Source organism: Triticum urartu, chromosome 6A (genome assembly GCF_056163025.1).
Source record: "Triticum urartu cultivar PI428250 chromosome 6A, HENAU_Tu73, whole genome shotgun sequence".
Classification (NCBI taxonomy): Eukaryota; Viridiplantae; Streptophyta; class Magnoliopsida; order Poales; family Poaceae; genus Triticum; species Triticum urartu.
Genome location: NC_141878.1, coordinates 416,549,258 through 416,576,096, shown reverse-complemented (window position 1 = coordinate 416,576,096; position 26,839 = coordinate 416,549,258). Strand labels below are relative to the sequence as shown.

Here is a 26,839-nt window from a genome sequence, read left to right as displayed (position 1 = left end):
GTAAAGGATGACTTGGAGTTGTATCCCAACCTTTTACAACTAAAACCGGATACTTTTTAAAACATAGCCAGATAAGAGACAGATACCCCCGGAGATCGCTTTCCCCAGGGAGACGAGGAGAGGATCTCTGGGCAGGTTTATTGCTACGTATGTACAAGATGATATCATATAATGCTCCTCTCTTCTATTGCTGCAAGATGATGGTTGCAAGAAGATGTAGTCTTCGATAGGATGAGCTTCTCCCCCTTATGTTGATATTTTTGCAGTTTAGTCCATAGATACTACCCCATTCCTTTGATACCAATGCATATCTAGTGTAGATCTGATGTAAGTCTTGCGAGTACTTCGGATGAGTACCCACGGTTGCTTTGCTACCCTTTTCATTTGACCCGGTTGCTGCAACAGTTGGTAGAAATGTGGATGCAGGTTACCCCGGCGGAGCGTACTATGTGGAGACCGACGACCAAGAGTAGTCCGGAGGTCCCAAGCAGAAGGCCTCGCCTTTCGATCATAGTGTCATTGTTTTGCCCAGCCTTCGTAAGGCAAAACTTCTCTAACTATTTATGTACTCATACAATATTTTCTTTGATGATTTATGTATTATGGGTCCTCGTGACCCGGGCTTGTAATATGTTGTTTTATGTTTATCTTCTGTGTCGCAGAGATTGTGTTGTGATATTGACGTGAGTCACCGTTCGTGATCGTGCATGATGTGTGTATGATTAGTGCACGGTTATAAACGGGGGCGTCACGGGCTTTGACACTAATCCACTCCTTGGAGGCTTCAATGAGGTTCCCCACCCCCCCACCCCCCACCCCCTCAACATGCCGCTGCTTAGTGGTGAAAACTTGGTCCCCTATTTGGGTGGCGACGATGTTGTGGAGTCGTGTTACTCCTTAGAGGCATCGTCCGAGATAACAGTTGCGGAGGGTGATGTTTTTGGTGGTGGCGAATGGCGGCTCGGATTCAGTTCTGACAAGTCTCATGGCTGCAAGAGTGGAGAGTCCCTGTCGGTGCCGCTGGTGGGTTGCCACCCTCGATTCTGGGCAAGAGGGGATCATCGTCCCCTCTTTGGTTCTATCTTGTCGCTGAGCCAATGGCGGCGTTGGTGCTTCATCGGAATTTGGCCCAAACTTGGAGGTCACGTGAAGACATTTGGTTTCAGGTCCTTCAACGCCTTAGAGCATCTCCAGCCGGCCCCCCAAGAAGCCCCCCAGGAGCATTTTTTTCAGCGCCGGCAGACAAAAATCGTCCCAGCCACGCCCCCACGACCTCACTTTTCACCGGTTTTCACAAAAAACAAAGCCGGCGAGCCCATCCCACACCCAGGCTATCGGGGGGCAGCTGGGGGCACCGGCGCTTTGTTTAAGCGACGCGATTGGCCCACGTCAGCCACCCATCCCCCTCTCTCTCCTCTCTTTTCTCTTTCCTTCTGCCCCCACGCACACACACCGAGCCGCATGCACTCTGAGTTGCACGAGGAGGCGCCGTGGCCGGAGCTCGCCCGCACCCTCCTGTCCGGGGCGGAGCTGCGCGTGGTCGGGGAGGAGCTCGCCAGCGCTTTTCTGCGTTGGCCGAGGCGGAGCTCGCCCGCGCCCTCCTGTGCGTGGCCGGGGCAGAGCTCGCGCGCGCCAACACGTCCTGCTCGCCAAGGTTGGAAAGGGCGTCATGCTGCCTTCGTTGGCGTCCGCCGCCTCCCCGCACCATGGCCTCGTCTCCGGCCGTCACGCCTGCCCCCGCGCCACTCCTCTGCACCGCACGCGATGCGGCCCGCACATGCCGTGGCCCGCAACTCGCTCTCTGGCCATGGCCTGCAGTTGCCTCGCGTCGGCGTATCCCGCCCGCTCTGGCCGCTCGCCCCATGTGCGTCCGCGTGCTTCCCTCGTCGCTGCGCTCATCGCATTGACCGCGTCGTGGCTGGCCACCGAGCCGCGTGCGCGCTCACCACTGGCCGGCGTCCCCAAGCAGGAGCAGAAGCACCGTCCCCGCGAGCGCCTTCGACGCTGCCGAGGAAGCCCAGCGCCCACCTCCGCCTGCTCGCGCTCCCGCTGGCCGGCGTGGCGGACGGGCCGGCGCCGGAGATGCCATGGCGGAAGGAGGAGGAGTAGGCAGCGGCGGAGGCGTAGCAGACGGAGTGGCCGAGCGCGTCGTCCCTTCAGCGTTCGTCGTGCTCACCGACCTCGGCCCCAGCTACATGGGGGGCGCAACGAGTGGAACAAATTTCACCCCATGCCAAATTTTTCGCCGGCAGCCCCCCAAGCGGCGAAAAAAATGCCTCCTGGGGAGGCTCAACGGCTGGAAATGCTCTTAGCTTTACTTGTGTATGTCATAGTCTATGGCGAGGCCTCAGTGTGCATGTTTCTTTAAACTATTACCACATCCATCTGCGGACAGGGGGGACTAGTCCTCTAACATGGATGTGAGAGCCGACCATCCAATGGTATCCGCATACATTTCAAATCGGCTAAACAAACAAGATGAAATTCATGGAAAATAGATGATTTCCATACAAATCAAATGAAATTCATTACATTCTAGACTTCTTAAAACTAAATCGTACTCTAACCTGGTCTAAATTACCACCGACACCCATTCCCCATGACCATCCGGTTATGAGCCTCGGGAAGTGAAGCTCCAGCTCCGCCTCCGCAACCTACAAGTGGCTAATCAACCGACAAAGATGAGGCCACAAGGCTTAGCTTCAGCAAGAGAGCAAGAGTGATGGCCTTGACACAAGCGTCGGCTCCTTCCCATGCTCTACTCTGCCTCGCTGCCAGCGGCGCCGACGAACACGTTGACGTCGTTGTGTCATGTCGTGGCCGCGAAGCCACCAGCCTCTTCACTACCGTCATCGGGCCCGTAAACTTCATCCGCCGCCTCATCGATCTTCTTGTAGGCGGCCTCTAAATCCGCATGATACTGGCGCTAAAGCCAGCAGTCGCGATGGATGTCACAAGCGAAGCGGTAGGAGTCCAGCAGAGCCTCTTGCTCGCCAACGTCCACATCCGACGTGATGGCCGCGCCGACAACGAGTAGCTCCTCCGCGCACCGGTGCTCGTCAAGGCGGAGATTATAGGCCTGTACGGGCATGCGCCTGCTGAAACACGGCCTCCCGCTCCTCCAACACCATGTTGGTGTAGTGAGCATGGGCCTTACCCATGGTGATGCCGGCATAAGATTATAGGCCTGTATGGGCATGCGCCTGCTGGAACACGGCCTCCCGCTCCTCCAACACCATGTTGGTGTAGTGAGCATGGGCCTTACCCATGGTGATGCCGGCATAAGATTATAGGCCTATAGGGGCATGCGCCTGCTGGAACATGGCCTCCCGCTCCTCCAACACCATGTTGGTGTAGTGAGCATGGGCCTTACACATGGTGATGCCGGCATAAGCCGGTGAAGGCACCGGCTCAGTCGTCAGCCGCCTCTGCCATTGGAGCCTCCACAGCACCGGCCTCCTGTGAGCCGGCAACAATGGCGGCGGTCTTCCCTTCTGTTCAAAAGAGGTTGTCCCCCAAATCTTTGGAGCACATCAAGGCCATGGCATGTGTGGTGACAAATCTTTGGAGCTCATGAAGGGTTTAAATAGTGGGCAAAGGGTTGGCAAGGCAAAGAGGTCAGCAACCGTGAGCGGCAGCAGTCAGAATCAGGCTCAGGTTGCGCCTTTTCTCTAAAACAAAATACAAGTTCAAATATTCTATGTACAAAACTGTTTATTGTGCTGTTTTGATATTTTAGCCGTCTAGGGCATCAAACCAATCGGCACGAGACAGAGCAACTGACCAACAATGATGTCGATCGGGAAAAGAATAAAGGTACCACTGCACTTTATTTTGATCTTATTTAATTAACATTTCCCACTTAGATTCAAAAGACATGCTTACCCTACTGAAATCTTAAAAAATAACCACAAGAGCACAAGTCAAAAGTAAAAGCAGAGAACCGGGCAACATATCACATATGAACGAGGGCAAGAGGCACATCTGTAGCAAACTAGCTTGGGTATTCAATAACAACCATGACAAAATATGAAATAGTTCGCTGAAAACAGTTGTACTAATTCTGGCTTCAAGAACACTGGAACATAGAGCAGATCCAACTTGGAACAAAAAACTCAACATGTCATCCACTAAGATATTCTAAGCAGCAACCTCCTTCTTGAGCTTGGCAAGCTCTTGCCTGATAGCACCACCCCTCTGTTCATATGAAAAATGACAGGGTAAGCAGGTGAAAAAAGCAATGCCCTAAACCAATAAACCAGATGGTAGTGAGTGAAATGCCTCACCTTAATCTTAGCCAACATGACCTTGAACCTGTCAAAGTCATTCAGCGATGCTCTTCTCTTCTGGACAACAAGCTTCTTACCCCATGAGCTGTTCTCCCATTTGGTTTTCACATCTACAAAATGGCACCACAAACTCAAATAAGCATCAACAGAACAAATTCCAAATGTTGCAGGTGTGGGCACCACAAGATTGACCATTACCAGCTTCCTCCATGGCCTTGATCAAAGTGGCCTTCTTAGGGATACGCTTGATGTCAATCTTGATGTCGGTCAGCGAAAGACGCTTGAAGTTCATCTGGCACCTGACCATATCGGGAGCATCCACAAGTGCCTGAATGCACCAGAGTAATGTCAAATTCAATACTAAAAGAGCCACAACATAACTAACCAGAACTAGAGCAGACTGCTAAACTCTGCTTGCAAGAGCACATGATAACCAGTAACAAACATATGTAGAGAACTTTTTTAGAGGCAAACATAAATAAACACATTGATCTTGCAAGCAGTGCATTTTACAACCATTATCTCGGTAGACAGAACTGTCAGATAACCCCAGGTATTGTTCTATACATCACCCCAGTAAGTACACTGAGCGCAGAAGCTACAGCTAATCCTATGTAAACCAACTGAACAACTTCTAGGACATGCCACTCATAGAATTCTATTTGGTGTTTCATCAGAAGCTAGCTAATAACAACATTTCAAAACCGAAGCTAGCTAATAAAATTAAACAGATTTATACATTTCTTCCGGTGAACAACCGAAAGCACAAGGTTTCTTACCAACAAACAGAACATGGCTATAGAACTCTAGATCTACTACCCCACATGAGTGCTTCGGAATTCCAACCAGCAAGACTCGGCACTCACCCGGTTCTGGTCGACAACGTCAACGATGACGACGAGGCGGCCGTAGTCCTTGCCGTAGTTCACCAGGGCCACCCGCCCGATCTCGACGAACCTCTTGAACGGCTGCACGCAACGCACAAACAACGAACCTCGTCAAAACACGCGTCGCTGAAAAACCTTTCCTGAGCAGCACAGAACCAAAGCGGCCGATCCACGTACCATCTTTGCAGCGGCTGCGGCGGTGGCGTGGGGCGAGACGGCGAGGCGAGGAGACGGGTGGGCGGGCAGAAAGGCAAGAGGAGCTAGGGTTCGGCGGCGAGAGCGGATTATAAAGGCAGCGTGCAAGTCCCGGTGAGCCCGTGGATCGTGACGCGAGCTCTCCTAGCCGTCCGATGCAGGTCAGAGAGTTTCTGGGGGGGTTTCTGGGCTTTGGAATGAATAATGGGCCTGGTAGAGTCGTCGTTCACTCTCTCTATTGGGCCAATGTGCAAACAATCCAAATTAGGCCTGGCCCATGAAGTAGCAGTCCAGGCAGGCAGGACCAAATCCTCAATCGCTTAAAAAAAACCGAAAAAGATAATGCCCACATGTGTGGGCGTTTGTACCTCGCCCATTTGTTTTTGCACAAATCTTGACATGTTTTGTCAGATCTTTTTATGCCATGTAGGACTAGACTGGTGTGATGGCGTTCATCCGGTCGTGTTCACGTTCGCTTTACCATGCGGAGGGGCTGGTGTGTGGGCGTTTAGGAGTTCGTCCAAATACCAATTTCCACGCACGCAGAGGGGTTGGTGTGTGGGCGTTTATCAGTTCGCCCACACGCCCGTCTTCACTTCCACACACAAAGCTGTCAGTTGCCGTGTGTTTTGTAGGGTACATGGTAACTGCCCTAGTGTGCTTGTAAGCATATGATAACTCTGTCTTTATCCGAACAGGTTATTTTGCCATGTCTTTTTGTAGTGCTATATAGTAGGTGGCAACTCCTAAGGTTTTAAATCATGGCAACTATACTAGATCAGACCATACATGGCAACAATTGTAGTTGTCCAAAAATGACATCTGACACTTGACCTGAGATGGCAACTGCAGTTGAGCAACCATGGTAACTGCAGTTGTCAGACATGACAACTGTAGTTCAGTAACATGGCAATTGCAGTTAAACGAACATGAAAAAGGGTTCGGACCATGGCAACTGCAGGGACGTGTGGTGATTATCACATGAGATAGGCGGGACTGTGAGGTAGGAAGCCGGTCGTGTGGGCGTTATCTATTTTACCCACACGTAGACATGTGGGAGGGACCGCGAGGCAAAAGACATGTTGACATTACTAGTTTTGCCCATACGTAGACATGTGGACTGATTCTTTTAAATATACTAGAAGAATGCCCGTGCGTTGCAACGGGGCCACATTAACTTTAAAAGTTCAATATCAATTATCAATTATGTTAATATTACATTTAATATTTTCATACATATTAAGTGACATTGACGATCTTTTTTACCATCAAATTCTCACACACATATCCTCTTCCTCACTCTCTCTCCCCCTCTCCCTCACTCGGGAGGTGGGACGAAAATAAATCCGGAACGAAGACTACCAACTGAGACATTATGAGTAGAGATCATTTAATTGATAAGAATAAATAGAAAACGGTGTTAAAAAAGAGAAACATATTAGAATACATTGAAAAATCAAAAGGACGATGTAAAAGGGGATTCGCCCTGCCCCCGGGGCCTTGTCATCGAACCGGCTCAGCGGTCCAATCCCCACGCGGCCGTCTTCTCCTGCTACCCGAGCCGCGTCGCTACAGAGCCGGGCTCCCGCCTGACCACCTCGCTGGCATCGAAGGGGAATGGATAAGGGTGACGCCTTTCCTTCCCTGCCCCCATGGCCTCACTCCTCCTCGACGCCCCCTCCCAAATCCACTTCTCCTCCTCGCTCGCTCGATCCCGTCGATCTGGACGAAGTCAGACGCCACTGCCACCATGACCGACCCCGTCCACATGGCCACTGCCCTCCCTGCGGGCTAGGAGCTTGTCGAGGAGCTCCGAACGCCTTCGCTACTTTGTCTGCGCCAACGAGATAAAGTCCAGCACCCCCGCATCGATGTCGTTGCCGTCTTCCTCAACCTTGGGCCACCGCGACATTGCCGTTCGATCCGTGCCGTCCCGAGCTCCCATGTCTTCCCCTAGGGCGCCATTTGACACCGCCATGATCTCCTCTTGCCTTTCCCCTGTTTCCCCTCTCGTTTGCTCTCGTTAGGTATTTCGTCGTGGCCGAGAACCACCATCCGCCATGGCCATTGTAGGGTAGCCACCGAGCTCCTTGGATTGACCCCGTGGCACATGCCCACTCCTATGCACGCCCATGCCCGAGCCTGCCGCTCTTCTTCCGCGCCCGCGGGGCCACTCCCTCTCCATACCCACGCCCGTGCTACACCGCGTCGGTCGCGCCCGCCGCTGCTGTCGCGCTTGCCGCAGCCACCGCACCACTGTGCCCCGCGTGACACACACCCTGGCCGCGCGCCACACTCTCGCTGGCTACGCCCGCCCCATCTGCTGCCACCTATCCCTTCGCTCGCCCCGCTGTCGCGCCCCTGCCTCGTGTCGCCTCCAGTCGTGGCCATCTTCTGCCAGCTTGATACGTCTCCAACGTATCTATAATTTTTGATTGCTCCATGCTATATAATCTACTGTTTTGGGAAATATTGGGCTTTATTATCCACTTTTATATTACTTTCAGAACTAACCTATTAACCGGAGGCCCAGCCCAGATTTGTTGCTTTTTGCCTATTTCAGTGTTTCGAAGAAAAGGAATATCAAACGGAGTCGAAACGGAACGAAATCAACTGGAGAAGTTATTTTTTGGAAGGAAAGCCACCAGATAGACTTGGACTCTACGTCAGAAGATACGGGAGCTAGCCACGAGGGTGGGGGGCGTGCCCCCTGCCTCGTGGGGCCCCCGAAGCTCCACCGACGTACCCCTTGCACCCATATATACCTACGTATCGTAAAACTTCCAGAATGGAGATTAGATCGGGAGTTCCGCTGCCAGAAGTCTCCGTAGCCACCGAAAACCAATCTAGACCCGTCCCGGCACCCTGCCGGAGGGGGCAATCCTTCTCTGGTGGCCATCTTCATCATCCCGGTGCTCTCCATGACGAGGAGGGAGTAGTTCTCCCTCGGGGCTCAGGGTATGTACCAGTAGCTATGTGTTTGATCTCTCTCTCTCTCTCGTGTTCTTGAGGTGATACGATCTTGATGTATCGCGAGCTTTGCTATTATATTTGGATCCTATGATGTTTCTTCCCCCCTCTACTCTCTTGTAATGAATTGAGTTTCCCCTTTGAAGTTATCTTATCGGATTGAGTCTTTAAAGATTTGAGAACACTTGATGTATGTCTTGCCGTGCGTATCTGTGGTGACAATGGGATACCACGTGATTCACTTGATGTATGTTTTGGCGATCAACTTGCGGGTTCTTCCCATGAACCTATGCATAGGGGTTGGCACACGTCTTCATCGTGATTCTCTGGTAGGAACTTTGGGGCACTCTTTGAGGTCCTTTGTGTTGGTTGAATAGATGAATCTGAGATTGTGTGATGCATATCGTATAATCATGCCCACGGATACTTGAGGTGACATTGGAGTATCTAGGTGACATTAGGGTTTTAGTTGATTTGTATCTTAAGGTGTTATTCTAGTACGAACTCTAGGGCTGTTTGTGACACTTATAGGAATAGCCCAACGGATTGATTGGAAAGAATAACTTTGAGGTGGTTTCGTACCCTACCATGATCTCTTCGTTTGTTCTCCGCTATTAGTGACTTTGAAGTGACTCTTTGTTGCATGTTGAGGGATAGTTATGTGATCCAATTATGTTATTATTGTTGAGAGGACTTACACTAGTGAAAGTATGAACCCTAGGCCTTATTTCCACGCATTGCAATACCATTTACGCTCACTTTTATCATTAGTTACCTTGCTATTTTTATATTTTTAGATTACAAAAACTATTATCTACTATCCATATTGCACTTGTGTCACCATCTCTTCGCGCGAACTAGTGCACCTATACAATTTACCATTGTATTGGGTGTGTTGGGGACACAAGAGACTCTTTGTTATTTGGTTGCAGGGTTGCTTGAGAGAGACCATCTTCATCCTATGCCTCCTACGGATTGATAAACCTTAGGTCATCCACTTGAGGGAAATTTGCTCTGTCCTACAAACCTTTGCACTTGGAGGCCCAACAACGTCTACAAGAAGAAAGGTTGTGTAGTAGACATCAAGCTCTTTTCTGGCGCCGTTGTCGGGGAGGTGAGTGCTTGAAGGTATATCTTTAGATCTTGCAATCGAGTCTTTTAGTTTCTTGTTTTATCACTAGTTTAGTTTATAAAAAAAATTCAAAAAAATGGAATTAAGTTTGTCTCATACGCTTCATCTTTTTAATATCTTTCGTGAGTATGATGGAAAGGATAATTGTGCTCAAGTGCTAGAAGAAGAAATCTATAAAATGTTTGGCACTAAATATTTGAATGATGAGCATGATTGCAATATTGTTAGTATAAATTCCTTGAATATGTATGATGCTAATGATATGCAAAGCCACAAGCTTGGGAAAGCTACGTTTGATGAAGATGATATTTTTTGTCCCCCAAGTTTTGATGAGCAAATTTATTATGATGATAGCATGCTTCCTATTTATGATGATTATGTTGATGAAAGTGGTTTTGGAGAGGTCATGACTTTATTTTGTGATGAATCCACTATTCCGGAAGAGGTTTCAATTGATTATGAGAATAAAGTTGCTATCTATGATGATTATTGTGATGACTTGTATGCTATAAAGAATAATGATATCCATGAAACTTGTCATCATGATTTTAGTTTTCAATTGGATTATGCCTCACATGATAGTTATTTTGTTGAGTTTGCTCCCACTACTATTCATGAGAAGAAATTTGCTTATGTGGCGAGTAATAAAAATTCTATGCTTGTGCATCATGAAAATAGTGCTTTATGTGATAGTTATATTGTTGAATTAATTCATGATACTACTGAAAATTATTATGAGGGAGGGACATATGCTTGTAGGAATTGCAATAATATCAAGTTTCCTCTCTATGTGCTTAAAGTTTTAAAGTTATGCTTGTTTTGCCCTCCCATGCTAGTTTATTATTGTTTCCGTAAGTTGTTTGCTCACAAATTCTCTATGCATAGGAAGTGGGTTAGACTTAAATGTGCTAGTCATATTCTTCATGATGCTCTCTTTATGTTTCAATTCTTATCCTTTATGTGAGCATCATTGAAATCATCATGCCTAGCTAGGGGCATTAAACGATAGCGCTTGTTGGGAGGCAACCCAACTTTATTTTTGTTCCTTGCTTTTTGTTCATGTTTAGTAATAAATAATTCATTTAGCCTCTGTTTAGATGTGGTTTTATGCTTTTAATTAGTGTTTGTGCCAAGTAGAACCTTTGGAAAGACTTGGGGAAAGTCTTGTTGATCATGCTGTCAAAAACAGAAACTTTAGCTCACAAGAATTGCTGCCATTTTTATTTGGAGAGTGTTATTTAGTTAATTCTTTTTGAAGATGATTAATAGATAAATTCCTTAGGTCCAGCAATTTATTTCAGAATTTTATGAGTTCCAGAAGTATACGTTTGATCCAGATTACTACAGACTGTTCTGTTTTTGACAGATTTTGTTTTCTATGTGTTGTTTACTTATTTTGATGAATCTATGACTAGTAAAGAGTTTATAAATCATAGATAAGTTGGAATACAGTAGGTTTAATACCAATATAAATAAAGAATGAGTTCATTACGGTACCTTGAAGTGGTGATTTACTTTCTTGTACTAACGGAGCTTACGAGTTTTCTGTTAAGTTTTGTGTTGTGAAGTTTTCAAGTTTTGGGTAAGGATTCGATGGACTATGGAATAAGGAGTGGCAAGAGACTAAGCTTGGGATGCCCAAGGCACCCCAAGGTAATATTCAAGGATAGCCAAGAGCCTAAGCTTGGGGATGCCCCGAAAGGCATCCCCTCTTTCGTCTTCGTTCATCGATAACTTTACTTGGAGCTATATTTTTATTCGCCACATGAGATGTGTTTTGCTTGGAGCGTCAATTTATTTTGTTAGGATTTGCTTTCTGTTATTTAGAATAATGTTTTTCATCTTTTATTTCAATAAAAGTGGCATTGATAGCCTTTACTATGCCTATGTTACAAGTATACATGTTGCTGTTTGAAAACAGAAAGTTTACTGCTGTTGCAATAAGTCCCTAGAAAAGTCAGAATGTGATAAAAATATTGAAACCTTTTGCATACTAAGCTCTGATAAATTTACTATAGTGGGAATTTTCTTTTCTAATTTTTGGAGCTAAGGAAGTATGGATGTTGCTGCATTCTTTACAGACTGTCCTGTTTAGGAAGATTGATGTTATGTTTGCATTGTTTGCATATGTTTGCTTATTTAATGATTCTATTTGAGGATAGGACTATTAAATATGTAGGGGCATTTAGTATGCAATGTTCAATAATAATTTTAGTGATTTGCTACAGTAGAGTATGATAAGGTTTTTGCAATGGTTTATACCAACTTATCTCACGAGTCCTTGTTGAGTTTTGTGTGGATGAAGCTTTTGAGATTTAGGGAGACCGTGATATGAGAGGAATTAAGGAGAAACAAAAGCTCAAGCTTGGGGATGCCCAAGGCATCCCGAGATAATATTTCAAAAAGTCTCAAGCGTCTAAGCTTGGGGATGCCCCGGTTGGCATCCCACCTTTCTTCTTCAACAACTATCGGTTAGTTTCGGTTGATCCTAAGTTTTTCCTTCTTCACATGATGTTTGCTATTCTTAGAATGTAATTTTATTTTGCTTTGCTTGCTGTTTGAATAGAATACCAAGATCTGAAATTATTAAATGTTAGAGAGTCTTCACATAGTTACATAATTATTCGACTACTCATTGATCTTCACTTATACCTTTTAGAGCATGGTGGTAGTTTTATTTTGAAGAAATAGATGAACTCTCATGCTTCACTTAGATTATTTTGAGAGTCTTAAATAGCATGGTAATTTCCTTAAAATCCTAATATGCTAGGTATTCAAGAATAATAAAATTCTCTTATGAGTGTGTTGAATACTAAGAGAAGTTTGATGCTTGATGATAGTTTTGAGATATGGAGGTAATAATATCAAAGTCGTGCTAGTTGAGTAGTTGTGAAATTGAGAAATGCTTGTGTTGAAGTTTGCAAGTCCTGTAGCATGCACGTATGGTAAATGTTGTGTAACAAATTTGAAACATGAGGTGTTATTTGATTGTCCTCCTTATGAGTGGCGGTCGGGGATGAGCGATGGTCTTTTCCTACCAATCTATTCCCCTAGGAGCATGCGCGTAGTGCCGAGGTTTTTGATGACTTGTAGATTTTTGCAATAATTATATGAGTTCTTTATGACTAATGTTGAGTCCATGGATTATACGCACTCTCACCCTTCCATCATTGCTAACCTCTTCGGTACCGTGCATTGCCCTTTCTCACCTTGAGAGTTGGTGCAAACTTCGCCGGTGCATCCAAATCCCGTGATATGATACGCTCTGTCACACACAAACCTCCTTATATCTTCCTCAAAACAGCCACCATACCTACCTATTATGGCATTTCCATAGCCATTCCGAGATATATTGCCATGCAACTTTCCACCATACCGTTCTTCATGACACATCCATCATTGTCATATTGCTTAGCATGATCATGTAGTTGACATAGTATTTGTGGCAAAGCCACCGTTCATAATTCTTTCATACATGTCACTCTTGATTCATTGCATATCCCGGTACACCGCCGGAGGCATTCATATAGAGTCATACCTTGTTCTAGTATCGAGTTGTAATCATTGAGTTGTAAATAAATAGAAGTGTGATGATCATCATTCAATAGAGCATTGTCCCAAAAAAAGAGAAAGGCCAAAAGAAAAAAAAGAAGGCCCAAAAAAATTAAAAAAATTAAAAAATTAAAAAGGGGGCAATGCTACTATCCTTTTTTCCACACTTGTGCTTCAAAGTAGCACCATGATATAGCGAGTCTCATATATTGTGCTTCAAAGTAGCACCATGTTCTTCATATAGAGAGTCTCTTGAGTTATCACTTTCATATACTAGTGGGAATTTTCATTATAGAACTTGGCTTGTATATTCCAACAATGGGCCTCCTCAAGTGCCCTAGGTCTTCGTAAGCAAGCAAGTTGGATGCACACCCACTAGTTTCCTTTGTTGAGCTTTCATACATTTATAGCTCTAGTGCATCCGTTGCATGGCAATCCCTACTCCTTGCATTAACATCAATCGGTGGGCATCTCCATAGCCCATTGATTAGCCTCGTTGATGTGAGACTTTCTTCTTTTTTGTCTTCTCCACATAACCCCCTCATTATTCTATTCCACCCATGATGCTATATCCATGGCTCGCGCTCATGTATTGCGTGAAAGTTTATAGGTTTGAGATTACTAAAGTATGTAACAATTGCTTGGCTCGTCATCGGGGTTGTGCATGACGAGAGCATTCTTGTGTGACGAAAATGAAGCATGACTAAACTATATGATTTTGTAGGGATGGACTTTCTTTGGCCATGTTATTTTGAGAAGACATAATTGCTTAGTTAGTATGCTTAAATTATTATTATTTTTATGCCAATATGAACTTTTGTCTTGAATCTTTCGGATCTGAATATTCATATAACAAGTAAGAAGAATTACATTGAAATTATGCCAACTAGCATTCCACATAAAAAATTATCTTTTTTATCATTTACCTACTCGAGGACGAGCAGGAATTAAGCTTGGGGATGCTTGATACGTCTCCAACGTATCTATAATTTTTGATTGCTCCATGCTATATTATCTACTGTTTTGGGCAATATTGGGCTTTATTATCCACTTTTATATTACTTTCAGGACTAACCTATTAACCGGAGGCCCAGCCCAGATTTGCTGTTTTTTGCCTATTTCAGTGTTTCGAAGAAAAGGAATATCAAACGGAGTCGAAACGGAACGAAATCAACTGGAGAAGTTATTTTTGGAAGGAAAGCCACCAGATAGACTTGGACTCTACGTCAGAAGACACGGGAGCTGGCCACGAGGGTGGGGGGCGCGCCCACCCCCCTAGGGCGCGCCCCCTAAGCTCCACCGACGTACCCCTTGCACCCATATATACCTACGTATCGTAAAACTTCCAGAACGGAGATTAGATCGGGAGTTCCGCCGCCAGAAGCCTCCGTAGCCACCGAAAACCAATCTAGACCCGTTCCGGCACCCTGCCGGAGGGGGCAATCCTTCTCCGGTGGCCATCTTCATTATCTCGGTGCTCTCCATGACGAGGAGGGAGTAGTTCTCCCTCGAGGCTGAGGGTATGTACCAGTAGCTATGTGTTTGATCTCTCTCTCTCTCTCTCTCTCTCGTGTTCTTGAGGTGATACGATCTTGATGTATCGCGAGCTTTGCTATTATATTTGGATCCTATGATGTTTCTTCCCCCTCTACTCTCTTGTAATGAATTGAGTTTCCCCTTTGAAGTTATCTTATCGGATCGAGTCTTTAAAGATTTGAGAACACTTGATGTATGTCTTGCCGTGCGTATCTGTGGTGACAATGGGATACCACGTGATTCACTTGATGTATGTTTTGGTGATCAACTTGCGGGTTTCGTCCATGAACCTATGCATAGGGGTTGGCACACGTTTTCGTCGTGATTCTCTGGTAGGAACTTTGGGGCACTCTTTGAGGTCCTTTGTGTTGGTTGAATAGATGAATCTGAGATTGTGTGATGCATATCGTATAATCATGCCCACAGATACTTGAGGTGACATTGGAGTATCTAGGTGACATTAGGGTTTTGGTTGATTTGTATCCAGGGCCGTCTCCAGGAATTCGGGGCCCCGGTGCGAAAAGCAAAATGAGGCCCCTAACATTAAAAAACATATAATATAACTCAAGCATAATCACATGATTATATAATTCAAATTTATGTTATTTCGTACAATGTTTAGGAAATTCTCAAGTATCAACGCAAAATACCAAAACCAAGAAACTGACCTCATGCTCTATTTAAGAGTGTCATCCGTCTCGCGTTCATTGATATGTAATCTTCAATTATATCTTCATAATCAATCTTCTCCAACACATCATTTCCAAGTGCTAGTTTCTCCAAACCATTAAGTATTTCTCGTGTCATAGTAGAATGTAAGTAGGACTTCAAGAACTTGATTTTAGAAAAGCTCCTTTCCGCGGATGCAACAATTACAGGAATTGTTAACCAAATACTTTCTTCTAGACCTAGGATGCATAATTGTTTCTGTTTATGAATCAAACAAAAATCATATCAACGAATTTGAACTGATGAGCTCCATGACTTATAGGCTTGTAACTTGGATAGATAGTTGGAATGGAAAAACATAGAACCTTGATTTAGGACTTGGAAGAGGAGCTATTGAAAATCTTGAATCTGTGACCGACAAAAATTGTTCCAAAACATATTACTATAGTAACTAGTAAACTGTTATACAAATTTGCAGCTCAGTTTATCGGAATTAGTTAGAGAAAAGGGCGGCACCAGTTGGCCTTCTGTTTGGCGGCACTACGGCAGTGTTGGCGGGCTTGGCGGCGGCCGGCGCTCGCAGCTACCGTGTAGTTCCGCATCGGGCTGTCCCGTGGCTGCAAGGAGGTCACCGCCGAGTCGCCGATTCATCAGTCGAAGCGAAAAGGATGGGAAGCGAAGGGATTAGGGAATGAAACGGCAGAAGTCACGGAACATACATCGTTGCGGCTGCCGTTTCGTCTATCAATCGGATGGATCCGAGCGATGAGATTTTGTTTTGGTCGATAATCCAAGTTACTGCGTATGGCTTGAGTGGACCAAGCCCAAACGGGAGCGACAGAGGCAACATTGGCCCAAACCTGATTTTTTTCAGACTAATACGTACACATATGTAGACCCTAATTGGGGGCCCTGGATTTTGGAGGCCCTGTGCGAGCGCACAGCTCGCACAGGCCTCTCAACGGCCCTGTTTGCATCTTAAGGTGTTATTTTAGTACGGACTCTAGGGCTGTTTGTGACACTTATAGAAATAGCCCAACGGATTTGATTGGAAAGAATAACTTTGAGGTGGTTTCGTACCCTACCATAATCTCTTCGTTTGTTCTCCGCTATTAGTGACTTTGGAGTGACTCTTTATTGCATGTTGAGGGATAGTTATGTGATCCAATTATGTTATTATTGTTGAGAGGACTTACACTAGTGAAAGTATGAACCCTAGGCCTTATTTCCACGCATTGCAATACCGTTTACGCTCACTTTTATCATTAATTACCTTGCTGCTTTTATATTTCCAGATTACAAAAACTATTATCTACTATCCATATTGCACTTGTATTACCATCTCTTCGACGAATTAGTGCACCTATACAATTTACCATTGTATTGGGTGTGTTGGTGACACAAGAGACTCTTTGTTATTTGGTTGCAGGGTTGCTTGAGAGAGACCATCTTCATCCTACACCTCCTACGGATTGATAAACCTTAGGTCATCCACTTGAGGGAAATTTTCTACTGTGCTACAAACCTCTGCACTTGGAGGCCCAACAACGTCTACAAGAAGAAATGTTGTGTAGTAGACATCATGAGCCGCCCCTCAGCCACGCCAGCCGCATCTCTACCCTCCACCGTCGACCGCTCGCCTCGCCTGCTGCGTGTTGCTTCCTGTTGCTATGTGCTGCTCTACCGCTGGTACGCTGCTGCGCCATACCCTCGACACCACCGTGGACAAATGTGGCAGAGGGATTGTTAATAGAGTACGAGAAGGAGGTGACGAAGAAGGTGTGAAGAGGCAGGAGGTCTGGGGCGATGTCACCTGGCTGTGGTGGAGGTGTTTATGCGAGAAGGTGCCGGAGTGGAAGGAGATGTCACAATTGGAAAGAATCGCAAACAAAATCATAACCCGGAGATCTCAGTTCAAAAAAAATGCTAATATCGATGGAGGGGTGATTTCCTTCAATAGGTGAAAAACATACGAAATATTGGTTGTTATCAAGGAGAGGTAAAAGTTTAGGAAAGTTAGGATTTTTGAACTGATTTCTATGTAAATAGGGTTTTATTGTTTGGTAACGTGATATCAGTACCTGCCCATTTGTGACGTGTCTGATTAGGAAAGTTTGCAAATGTTAAGAAACTATTTATTGGGAGGAAAGTTGTGACGTGTCTGTTATTTGTTTTTTTAAAATAAATTTCACTAATAAGATAAATCGATTGATTTAGATAAGTTAGGAAAGTTAAATTAAAATGTATTATTTGTTTTGTGAAAATCTGTTATTTGTTTCCTAAAACAAATTGAACCTACAAAAGGAATCGATTGATTTGCATAATTTAAGAAAGTTAGATTAAAATGTATTATTTATTTACTAAAAATCTGTTGTTTGTTTCTTAAGACAAATTGAACCAATAAAAGAAATAGATTGATTTGCATAATTTAAAAAGTCAGATCCGTAATTTGTTATACGTTAGGAAAGTTCTGATTGTAATAAAGAGCGGAGAAAAAAATAAACTGATGGACCAAGATGGGAGGGGGTGGTGGGAGAAAAGACGAAAAAAACCAGCGAAAATAAATCGCGAACCAAGGTGGGAAGGGTGGTGGGAGGAGAGACGAAAAAACTCACCGAAAATAAACCGCGGAGACGATTCACCAACTCGTTCATTAGGAGTAAAGATGCGTCTATATGTGTTGGCATTTATGAGAAAAAAGATAGGCAGGACACAATTTAAAAAAAAGGCAGTCAGGACAGAGATTCCGCAGTAGTAAAACAGATCAGTCCGGGGTCGTGGCCTCCACTCGGCATCTTCTTCCTCCCCCACATCGCACTTCCTCCCCTGCTAGATTCCTCCCTCCACCGACCGGCAAGGCTTCTCTCCTGCAGTTCCCTCGCCCAAGGTTGCACCAGAGAAGGCGAAAAACATCGCTGTTTGCGAGATCGTGGAGCGGTGAGTGGCCATCTTTCTTCAGTTTGTGTTCAGTAGCTGCGCTGTGAGTTTCGGATCTGTTTCTCTCCCCTAAGGTTAGATCAGCGACGGGTTCTTTCTTCTCTTCGCATTTGTTGACTTGGGACGGCAGCCTATGCGGTTCGTGGAGGTTTGATCTCATCCATGGTATCTCGGGTTATGTTACAGCGATGCTTACGGATCGGACTCTCACACCGAGCTCGCTGATTACAGAATACCGAGTGCTTTGGCATAGTGGCTGTAAGATTATTGCCGGATCACCGGTTCTCAGCGTGGTGGGTTGACGCGTTTGTTGGTTCCTGCAGGTAGAGAGAGATGGCCGAGACGGTGTTCGCTCCGTGTTTGGAAGGGATGAAGCACGTCAGGTCGGACAGCGGGGTCATGCTCGCCAAGCCCTTCCTTGATGTCTGCAAGCAAATCTTGCCTGTCCTGGGTAACTCCCTCTGCTCATATTTCCCACCTCTTTGTCATGCGTTGGAGTGCTAAACAGCACGAGGCTGGGATCAGTAGCCGAGTTGCTCATATTTCCCACCTCTTTGTCATGCGTTGGAGTGCTAAACAGCACGAGGCTGGGATCAGTAGCCGAGTTGCTTTACTGATGAATTTCTGATTACCTACCGTGTTTAGTTCAGTAGTAGGCTGCAGCAGTGAACAACCTGAGTAAAATTAATGCACATAACATTGCCGAAACAAGTTGTTCCCCAGTTTGAGACTAGCATCGTCAGTGGACAATTGTTTATACCGCTCTTGAGATTTGTAGTTCTAAATAAGTACTTCCTTTGTTCGTAAATGTAAGCCTTTTTCTGAATCGAATGTCTGTAGACACGTTTTAGTGTGTTTGCTCACTCATTTCAGTTCTATGTAGTCCATATTGAAATATCCAAAACATCTTATATTTGTGAACGGAGGGAGTAACAAATAGTTATATCAGGGCCTTTGGCATAGGGAGATGACTTTCTTGGTTTATGCTTTTGCCCTTATTGATTTCACTGGGAGCTTAGTACTGCTGTGACTTATTAGTTGCTGCATCATTGAGCTTTCAAACTTCTTTTTTTATTGCTGGAAAGAGCTTTCAAACTATCATCAACCTTTTTGCGAAAGTTGTGTTTTGTGTGTGCTGGGCTGCTCTAAATTGTTTAATGTACATTAGTCCTCCAAATAACTGATTTGGTACACCTGTCACTTGAGCAGAATTGATTTGTGACCTATGAGAGAACATGCTAGGTTTGTCGTGGTCCAGTAAAGCTGTCTTATTCTCAAAGTTTTCATTGTATGCTGGTAAATCTTAAAGTCGTATAGTACCAGTCTGTGCTGTGCTTTTGTAAGTCAAAGCAAGTCCCTAAATGAAAACTTTTGTGTTGGCCCAAACTGCACAGGCCTACATCAAATATCTTCTATTCTAACAAGTGTGGCTAACTTTTTGTTTTGGTGCAGTCTTAGTGGTATTTCTTAAACAAGAAATTCCTTCAGAGTGTTACTTATTTTCCATTTGTTGTTCTCTGCTTTTAAACACCAGATAAATTTGGTGCTGCTATGGCAATTGTGAAGAGTGATATTGGAGGTAATATCACGGTAAGGATCCTATCTTCAAAACATGTGAATGAGAATTTACATTTCATGTTTCTTTTCCTGACGACTGACCTCATTCTCTCCTGTCAGAGGTTGGAGAACAAGTACTCTTCAGACCCGACAAAATATGAGCACTTGTACACCATGGTCCAAGAAGAAGTTGAAAAGAAGACCGCAAAAGGTTCATCAAGCTGCACAAATGGACTTCTATGGCTCACAAGGTTCTTCAATTTCTCTTGCGTAATTTGCCTCTTCTACTGCAGCTTAATCGAGATTCCCATTGGTGTACTTGTGTTTACTCATATTTTTTGCTTTCAGGGCTATGGACTTCCTTGTTGAACTGTTCCGTAATCTGCTTGACCATCCAGACTGGACTATGAGTCAAGCATGTACTGATTCATACACAAAAACTCTGAAGAAATGGCATGGCTGGCTCGCCAGCTCCAGTTTTACGGTATAATATTCCACATTTTGAGTCACATAATCAGCACATACATGGTGTCATCATGAACTAAGCAATTATAGTGCTATTCAATAGCTATTGCTGAAGCACTTCTTATCAGAGGATGGATTATATAACTCTGCATTTAGTGTCCGAATAAATATTTCATCATCATAGATGCATAAAGTAAAGGGACGACTAGTGTTATCCAATTGAAGGCACCATAGATGAATAAACCTTGGCTACTCTTTGTATTTAAGTTACTGGCCATGTTTCAACTGAAGGCACTGTGGATGCATAAAACATTGGCTATTCTTTGACTCTTTCTACATTAAGCTGATGGCCATATTTTAATGGAAGGCGCCATAGATGAATAAACAGGGGGTATTTTCTGTTTACTAAGTTGCCAACCCTTTTTTGTCCATTGAGTGAACAAAATTTAGTCACTGATGAAGTTCTCTTTATCTCCTTTAATACTATTATATGGGAATCGGTGTCTGTTCATTGAGGCCTCCAACATCTGTTTCCAACATTATTACAGATTCCATTTAAAAACTGAAACACAATGAAGCCCCTTATCAAACCAACTTAACTACCTCCTAAAAATCTCTAATGCATGGCATGTCACAAAGAAGCATGACTAGGCGAATTGTGAAGCCAATTGACTAGTCTATTGAAATGGTACTGATGGTGGTTATGTAGGTCTGTCACGATAGTTCAGGGTAAGCGTAGGCGGAACTCGGATTAGCAAACAGACGTAGTCAGCTGATAGCTTTGGCTTAACATGATCGGTCATACATTTTTATTTGTATCACAAAGCACACAGGTATTTAGCTGGCTTAGTGATCATAGAGAACAATACATCACTTCCATTATTAACTTAAGAAGAGCTTTGCTTTGTTGGAGTTTTCTCAGAAGTTTTTTGTGTTAGAAAAATGCGACATGAATACTTGACTAGTTTGCCTATTGACTAGTCTGTTGAAATGGTACTTCTGCTATCCTATTGTTAGATTTCCTGACGAAACTGGGGCAACATGGCTGTTATTTATTATCATGTCTATACATATTGGTTACCTTGCCTTCCCTTTGTGTTTTTTCTTTGATGAATCACTCGTATGAGGACATTGCAGGTGGCTATGAAGCTTGCTCCTAACAAAGATAAATTTATGGAGGTAATTAGTGGAACGGGTGACATCAAAGCAGACATTGAGAAATTCTGCACCACCTTTTATCCCTTTCTTAAGGAGAATCATGACTTCCTGGTATGGCCTTCATTCATCTGAAGACGGTATTATTATCTATATTGTTTGCCTTTAATGACAATCTTCCACCACGTCTACACTTCTTGCAGGCCAGTGTTGGACTCGATGACATGAAGGCTTCTTGATGCAATACACATCGATAATCATCACAGAATATCAAGTCTTGCTATTTTCTCAAATTTTATTGTGGCATACTGATCTTCAGAAAATTATAGACGAATAATAAGTCTGTCAAAATGTGTGGGTGTTCATGACCCATAGCTACTTACATACAGAATGAAATGAATGGATGCATGGTATCAAAATTAACTTGTGAAGTCACTTGGTTGTCAGCCAAGTCAACCATTTTACCTGTTGATGTAACTGAGGAGAATGCAGAGGATGCAGATATGTGGTGGTCTTGTCATTACGCTTATAAACTGTTGTACAAGTGGTGAGACTAAGATACAAATTAAGAGTATGTTTTTTATGCAACTTTTAAAGCAGTGTGAATTAGTAAACATGAAAATTCTAGGGCTCCTTTGATTCAAAGGAATTCTATAGGATTTTTGGAGGATTGAAATCCTTAAGAACTTTTCCTATGTTGGTCCTTTGATTCATAGGATTGGATCCCATAGGAATTTTTCCTATGGAATCTTTTGTACTACATTTCATAGGAAATCCTTAAGAACTTGGCTGACAACCTCTTTTTATAATTCCTTTACTTTTCCTGTGCCATCAAACACTCCATGCTAATTATGTAGGATTCATGTGTGCATGCCACTCCAACCCTATACTTTTCCTATTCCTACGATTTGAAAATCCTGCGAATCAAAGAGGGCCCTAGCCTGTTTTGAGCACATTAGGGCAACCGAATTAATTATGGACCTTGTGCCGCCGCCTCCTTCAAAAAAGATGCCGGCGGTCCACCTTGTGTCGGGCCATGGGGGCGTGGTAGACCCTTGCTGCGGGAGGGGTATGTTTTTAGATGTTTCCTTTGCTTTTGTTAGGGTTTGTGAAATAAGGTTCTCTCTGCCTAGCCCCCATTCCAATGGTGCATCGTCGGAGGGCGTGTGAAGATAAAATAAGGTTTTCCTCGCCTAACCTGTTTCAATGGTGGTCTAAAATCATCAGAGGGTGTGTGGAACTGTCTTCGATGGATCTTGCAGAATTAGCTCGGTTGATATCTTTGATGGATCTACTCGGATACGATCGGCGTTCGTGTGCGGTGGTCCTCCAAGGGTTTTGCCTAGTTCATGTCTTGAGGCTGGATCCTCCCCATCTATGTGTTTTCGTCGTTGTTCTCGTTATCGGCAGTTGTTGTCGTTATCGGCAGTTGTTGTTCTGGTACATTGGTCCTCTACTGGCTTAGCATGATAACTATCCGGGTGTCTATCTACTACAACACTCGTCAGAAGATGACGGGGTTCACTGCTTATAGTCGTCGGTGATCTTTGGATCTAAATGTAATTTTCATTATTTTTAGTACTTGTTATACTATCATGATTCAAAATGAATAGATCAAAAGTTTTCCAAAAAGAAAATCTACACCGCCTCGCTTTTGGAGGTCATTTGTTAGCAGCTGTGGCAAAAAATGGTTTCCCAAACAAATTATTCTCTAGCGAGAAGAACAATCCATAGCATTTGCAATCAATCATTCATCAAAATACATAGTTGATGTCCACAAAGACACTAGTCATTTGGATATTTACACCTACATTACAATCATAAACTGGAATGCACTGACACGTGCAAAGCTAAAGGCTTACATCAACTGTTGAATATGCGCATTGCACATCATTGTGGATACTGTGATGACGAACAAGGAGAATTATTTGCTTCACTTGTGTAAAACACTTCTTGGTTGCACTTTGAGCTTCTTCTGTGGCCGAGTCTGCAGGCATTTGGCACAGATCAGTTAAATGAGCACCAGCATATGAGTAGTAGAGTAGGCCTCACAAAGACAGTCATGGGAACTAACCTTCGGCTTCAGCAAAGCTTCGTAGTCTATTCTACTCTTCCATGTGCTCTTCCGTAGCTTGATTGGTCGATTTCCAACATATTTACCTGGTTAGCAGTACATAAGTTTGACTGCAGTACAAGGACAAATTTAGTAAATAAAAGGCTACCTAATACAACATATTTACCGTTCATGTCTTTCAGTGCTGCTGCAAGATCCGATGCATTGGCAAAACTAACGAACCCGTAGCCTTTAGTTTTACCGGTAGACTTATCCCGTATAACCTGATGCATCATGTGTTCATAATCAGATCACTACAAATAAAGAGATAGAATAGATGTCATAGGTAGAAGAGGCAAGACTCACCTTAGCCATGTTGAAGGATGGATATTTTGAAAAAGTCTTGGTCAGAACATCATCATTCACTTCATTTCCAAGATCACCACAAAACAAACGGAAGTCATCTGTCCACGGGAGGGAAGTGAGAATTGCAAATATGAAAGGCACAGAAATACTCATACAATGGAAAGCAATCAAATGACACAACTACTAATAATCAGTACAAGCAGAAGACGAGACACCTGCACTGACACAGCAAATACAAATCCTAAGTTGCATTTGAAAACATCACAACCACCAATAATAAGGTAATTAACTTTAATTTGTTTAAAGTATGTCAACTTCAAATCAAATACAGTATTAAAATTTATAGCCCTTGACACTAGAGGTGATCCTAAGAGATATGGTCAGCGAGGCTTAGAGGCGTTAACTGAGATAAAAAGGTGATCTATCTACCATAGTGGCTAGATTGTGGGTGTTAGGGATGAAGACGCTCTAAGAAACTGATAATTTGATATAATTTCATCCGAACAGAAATTTTTTGTCTTGCCAAATACCAACCATGATTAAAGTGAATTATCATGCTTGATTTTATGCTCATTGAAAAATCATAAACAAATGCCGGTCAATCTGCCAGAGCTGAGATATATTTAAATATTTTAACTATGTTAGCTTATACAGATTACAAACAGATGGGTGCAATAAGAGCAAGGAAGCTGGCTCTTTGTTTTTTTAGCCTTCTCAAATAACCATAACAAATAATCACAGAGAATTGTTCAAAATATGTATAAAGGTTAATTCAAAATATTTATATCACATTTTCCACAATTGTCCATGTAAATAGCAAATTGCAAATGTATCCACAAGAGATCAATTTAGCCTTTAACGCACAATAGAACAATTTATGTAAGGATAGAGATAATTGCAAAATGTTTACTATATCATCAGCAAGCCCACCTAGATCCAATGTGAAAGCATCAACTCTTTAACCTGCCTTTAACAAAAAAATGAAACAACAATTTATCTTAGAAGAAGAACAGCACATAGAACATTAATCTTGTCCGGGAGAGGGAAGGTGCTTTGGCTGTTTGTTAGCTTCATTGCTAAGAGAGACAAGTGACAAAAATATTGCATTACCATGTTTTACATTCTAATATAGATCATAGAAGTGCAACATTTGGTAAAATGCCCTATAAAATACGACTGAGAGCTTACTTTCAGGCCAGTCAGCTAACGTCGGATCCTCCCAGCATTGCCCAGCTGCCTTTCGAGGGACTGCCTTTTTGTTTGCTTCAACTTTCTTGTCTTTGTCATTATCTGCAATAGCAGCCTTCACAGTGGCGAGAGCCTCAGGGCTGATTATCTGCGAGTCTCTCTGGAACAGTTGTTGTGCCTGTATAATAATATCATAATTGGCTACTTATTAGTACTCAATAGGAGACTTGGTACTTACTACCAGTTCAATAACATAAAGATCATTTTCACTAACCTATCTACGAAAGAACCCTCTAATGTTAATAACATATAACCTCCTAATGCTCGGTTGGAAATAACTCATCACTTCGCATCCTTGTCTTTGCATAGCTTAAACCATACTCCCTCCATGACTTAATATAAGACGTTTTTTGACACTAACATAGTGTCAAAGAAAAACTTATAGCACGCTAATAGCATATTTTCAGGGGCGGCGCTATTTTGTACAGCGCCCTATTTCTTTTCTTGGCTAGCAATGAAGTAAGAAATACTAGTTCAGCTTTGGATGCGTTTTCGAACCTAAAAGGCGACCCAAGCCTCAGAAGCCGCACAGCGGCGTCCAGATCCTCTCCCACCACCGGATCTCCGACCACCTTAGCTCACTATGCCAACAAATTACAGGGAGAATCCGTCCATGGAGCAAATTACAAGGAGGAGCTCTGGAACAAATCACGCGAATGGGGAGTTATTACCTGCTGGACTTGGGGCATGGGGTAGACGGCGTTGTACGCCGGCGCCGGCTGCGCGGGGGCCACCGTCGGCCAGGTGGGGTACTGCGAAGTCTGGAGGTGGAAGGGCACGGGGAAGTACGACGGGGCCGCCGCCGCGGCGGTAGCAGGGTAGGGGAACTGCGCGGACACGGAGGCGGGCGAGATGGACTGCGTCCACATAATCTGGGGACTGGAGTGGAGAGGCCGCCGGACACGAAAGGGCTGGAAGGCTGGATCACGGTGTCCGCCTCAGGCGCGAGAATTCTGATCGTGCGCGGTTGCGGTGATTGAAACGGCACTCGGGGGGATTGCCTTGTGGAACCGGAAGAAGGTGAAGCCGAGGGGGGAACGATCAGGAACGCTCTCGAAGCGTCGCTTTTTTCAAGCGAAAGCTCTCGAAGGTTCTGCTTTTTTTCTGACTATATATAGTTCCATCCAGCATAATAAGGGAAACTCTAACCTTCAGCCGGCGGATCACTCGCGAGCATCCATCATCTCATACGTGCGACGCGTGTCCTGCGTCAGGCCCATTTAACACTATCTCTACAACGATTGATTTTCTTCCTTTCCTTTTGGATCTCTCTCCCACGAACGGATAAGGAGGCAGCCAGCCATGAGAATCTATGTTGTCGACATGGGAATCGATGCCGTTACAGTATGGTCTAGCACGAGCGCCGCCGCGGTCGGCTGCCTCCACCATGAATGTCGGCCGCCGCCGATCTCCTCGCCGGATCTAGCCGCCCAAATTCCTGCAGCAACGCCTGGCCGCCCAAGCTCTTGTGGGCTGCAGTAACGCCCGCGAAGTCAATCGCCATGGTGTGCAAGCTCCTATGGCGGAGTGTTCGAAGGCGACGAGGCTTTGGAGGCGGTTTTGTTTTTGCAGCAAAGGACATATTGAAGAGCACTGTTTCATAAAAAACTTAAATTATTTTTCTGCAACAAGGTCTTTGTTGCGATAAATTTCTGCAACAAGAGCTTTGTTGCAGGATTTTTCTGCAACAAGACCTCTGTTGCGGGAATTTCTTGCAACAAGAACTCGGTTGCAGAAATACCGCAACATCACTCTTGTTGCAAAGTGATGGTTGCTCACATGGACACATCATACGGCTATTAGGGTGTCCATCCAATGGTCAGCGAGG

The 26,839-nt window shown here is 44.2% G+C and overlaps 3 protein-coding genes across 4 annotated transcripts; 1 reads left to right on the top strand and 2 right to left on the bottom strand.

The window, feature by feature from the left end:
- Window positions 1–3,930: 3,930 nt before the first annotated feature.
- On the bottom strand, window positions 3,931–5,510 carry LOC125513809 (large ribosomal subunit protein eL14z-like). The gene is made up of 5 exons (XM_048679016.2): window positions 5,354–5,510; window positions 5,156–5,257; window positions 4,488–4,617; window positions 4,287–4,399; window positions 3,931–4,197 (listed from the first exon to the last, which is right to left on the bottom strand). Exons 1-5 carry the CDS (start codon window positions 5,354–5,356, stop codon window positions 4,141–4,143), a joined length of 405 nt encoding a protein of 134 aa, XP_048534973.1. The 5' UTR covers window positions 5,357–5,510; the 3' UTR covers window positions 3,931–4,140.
- A 12,440-nt stretch (window positions 5,511–17,950) lies between these two features.
- GLTP1 (glycolipid transfer protein 1) lies at window positions 17,951–21,932 on the top strand. Of its 2 annotated transcripts, none has more exons than XM_048679020.2 (7): window positions 17,951–18,167; window positions 18,491–18,618; window positions 19,702–19,757; window positions 19,845–19,975; window positions 20,073–20,208; window positions 21,327–21,458; window positions 21,548–21,932. In XM_048679020.2, the coding sequence occupies exons 2-7, from the start codon at window positions 18,501–18,503 to the stop codon at window positions 21,581–21,583; spliced, it is 609 nt and encodes a 202-aa protein (XP_048534977.1). In that variant the 5' UTR covers window positions 17,951–18,167; window positions 18,491–18,500; the 3' UTR covers window positions 21,584–21,932. The 2 variants fall into 2 exon arrangements, with proteins under 2 accessions (XP_048534977.1, XP_048534978.1); XM_048679021.2 differs by having other exon boundaries at window positions 17,977–18,241.
- A 1,103-nt stretch (window positions 21,933–23,035) lies between these two features.
- On the bottom strand, window positions 23,036–26,116 carry LOC125508953 (uncharacterized). Its single transcript, XM_048673772.2, has 6 exons — window positions 25,683–26,116; window positions 24,952–25,129; window positions 23,764–23,861; window positions 23,585–23,681; window positions 23,419–23,504; window positions 23,036–23,331 (listed from the first exon to the last, which is right to left on the bottom strand). The coding sequence occupies exons 1-6, from the start codon at window positions 25,878–25,880 to the stop codon at window positions 23,278–23,280; spliced, it is 711 nt and encodes a 236-aa protein (XP_048529729.1). The 5' UTR covers window positions 25,881–26,116; the 3' UTR covers window positions 23,036–23,277.
- Window positions 26,117–26,839: the final 723 nt, after the last annotated feature.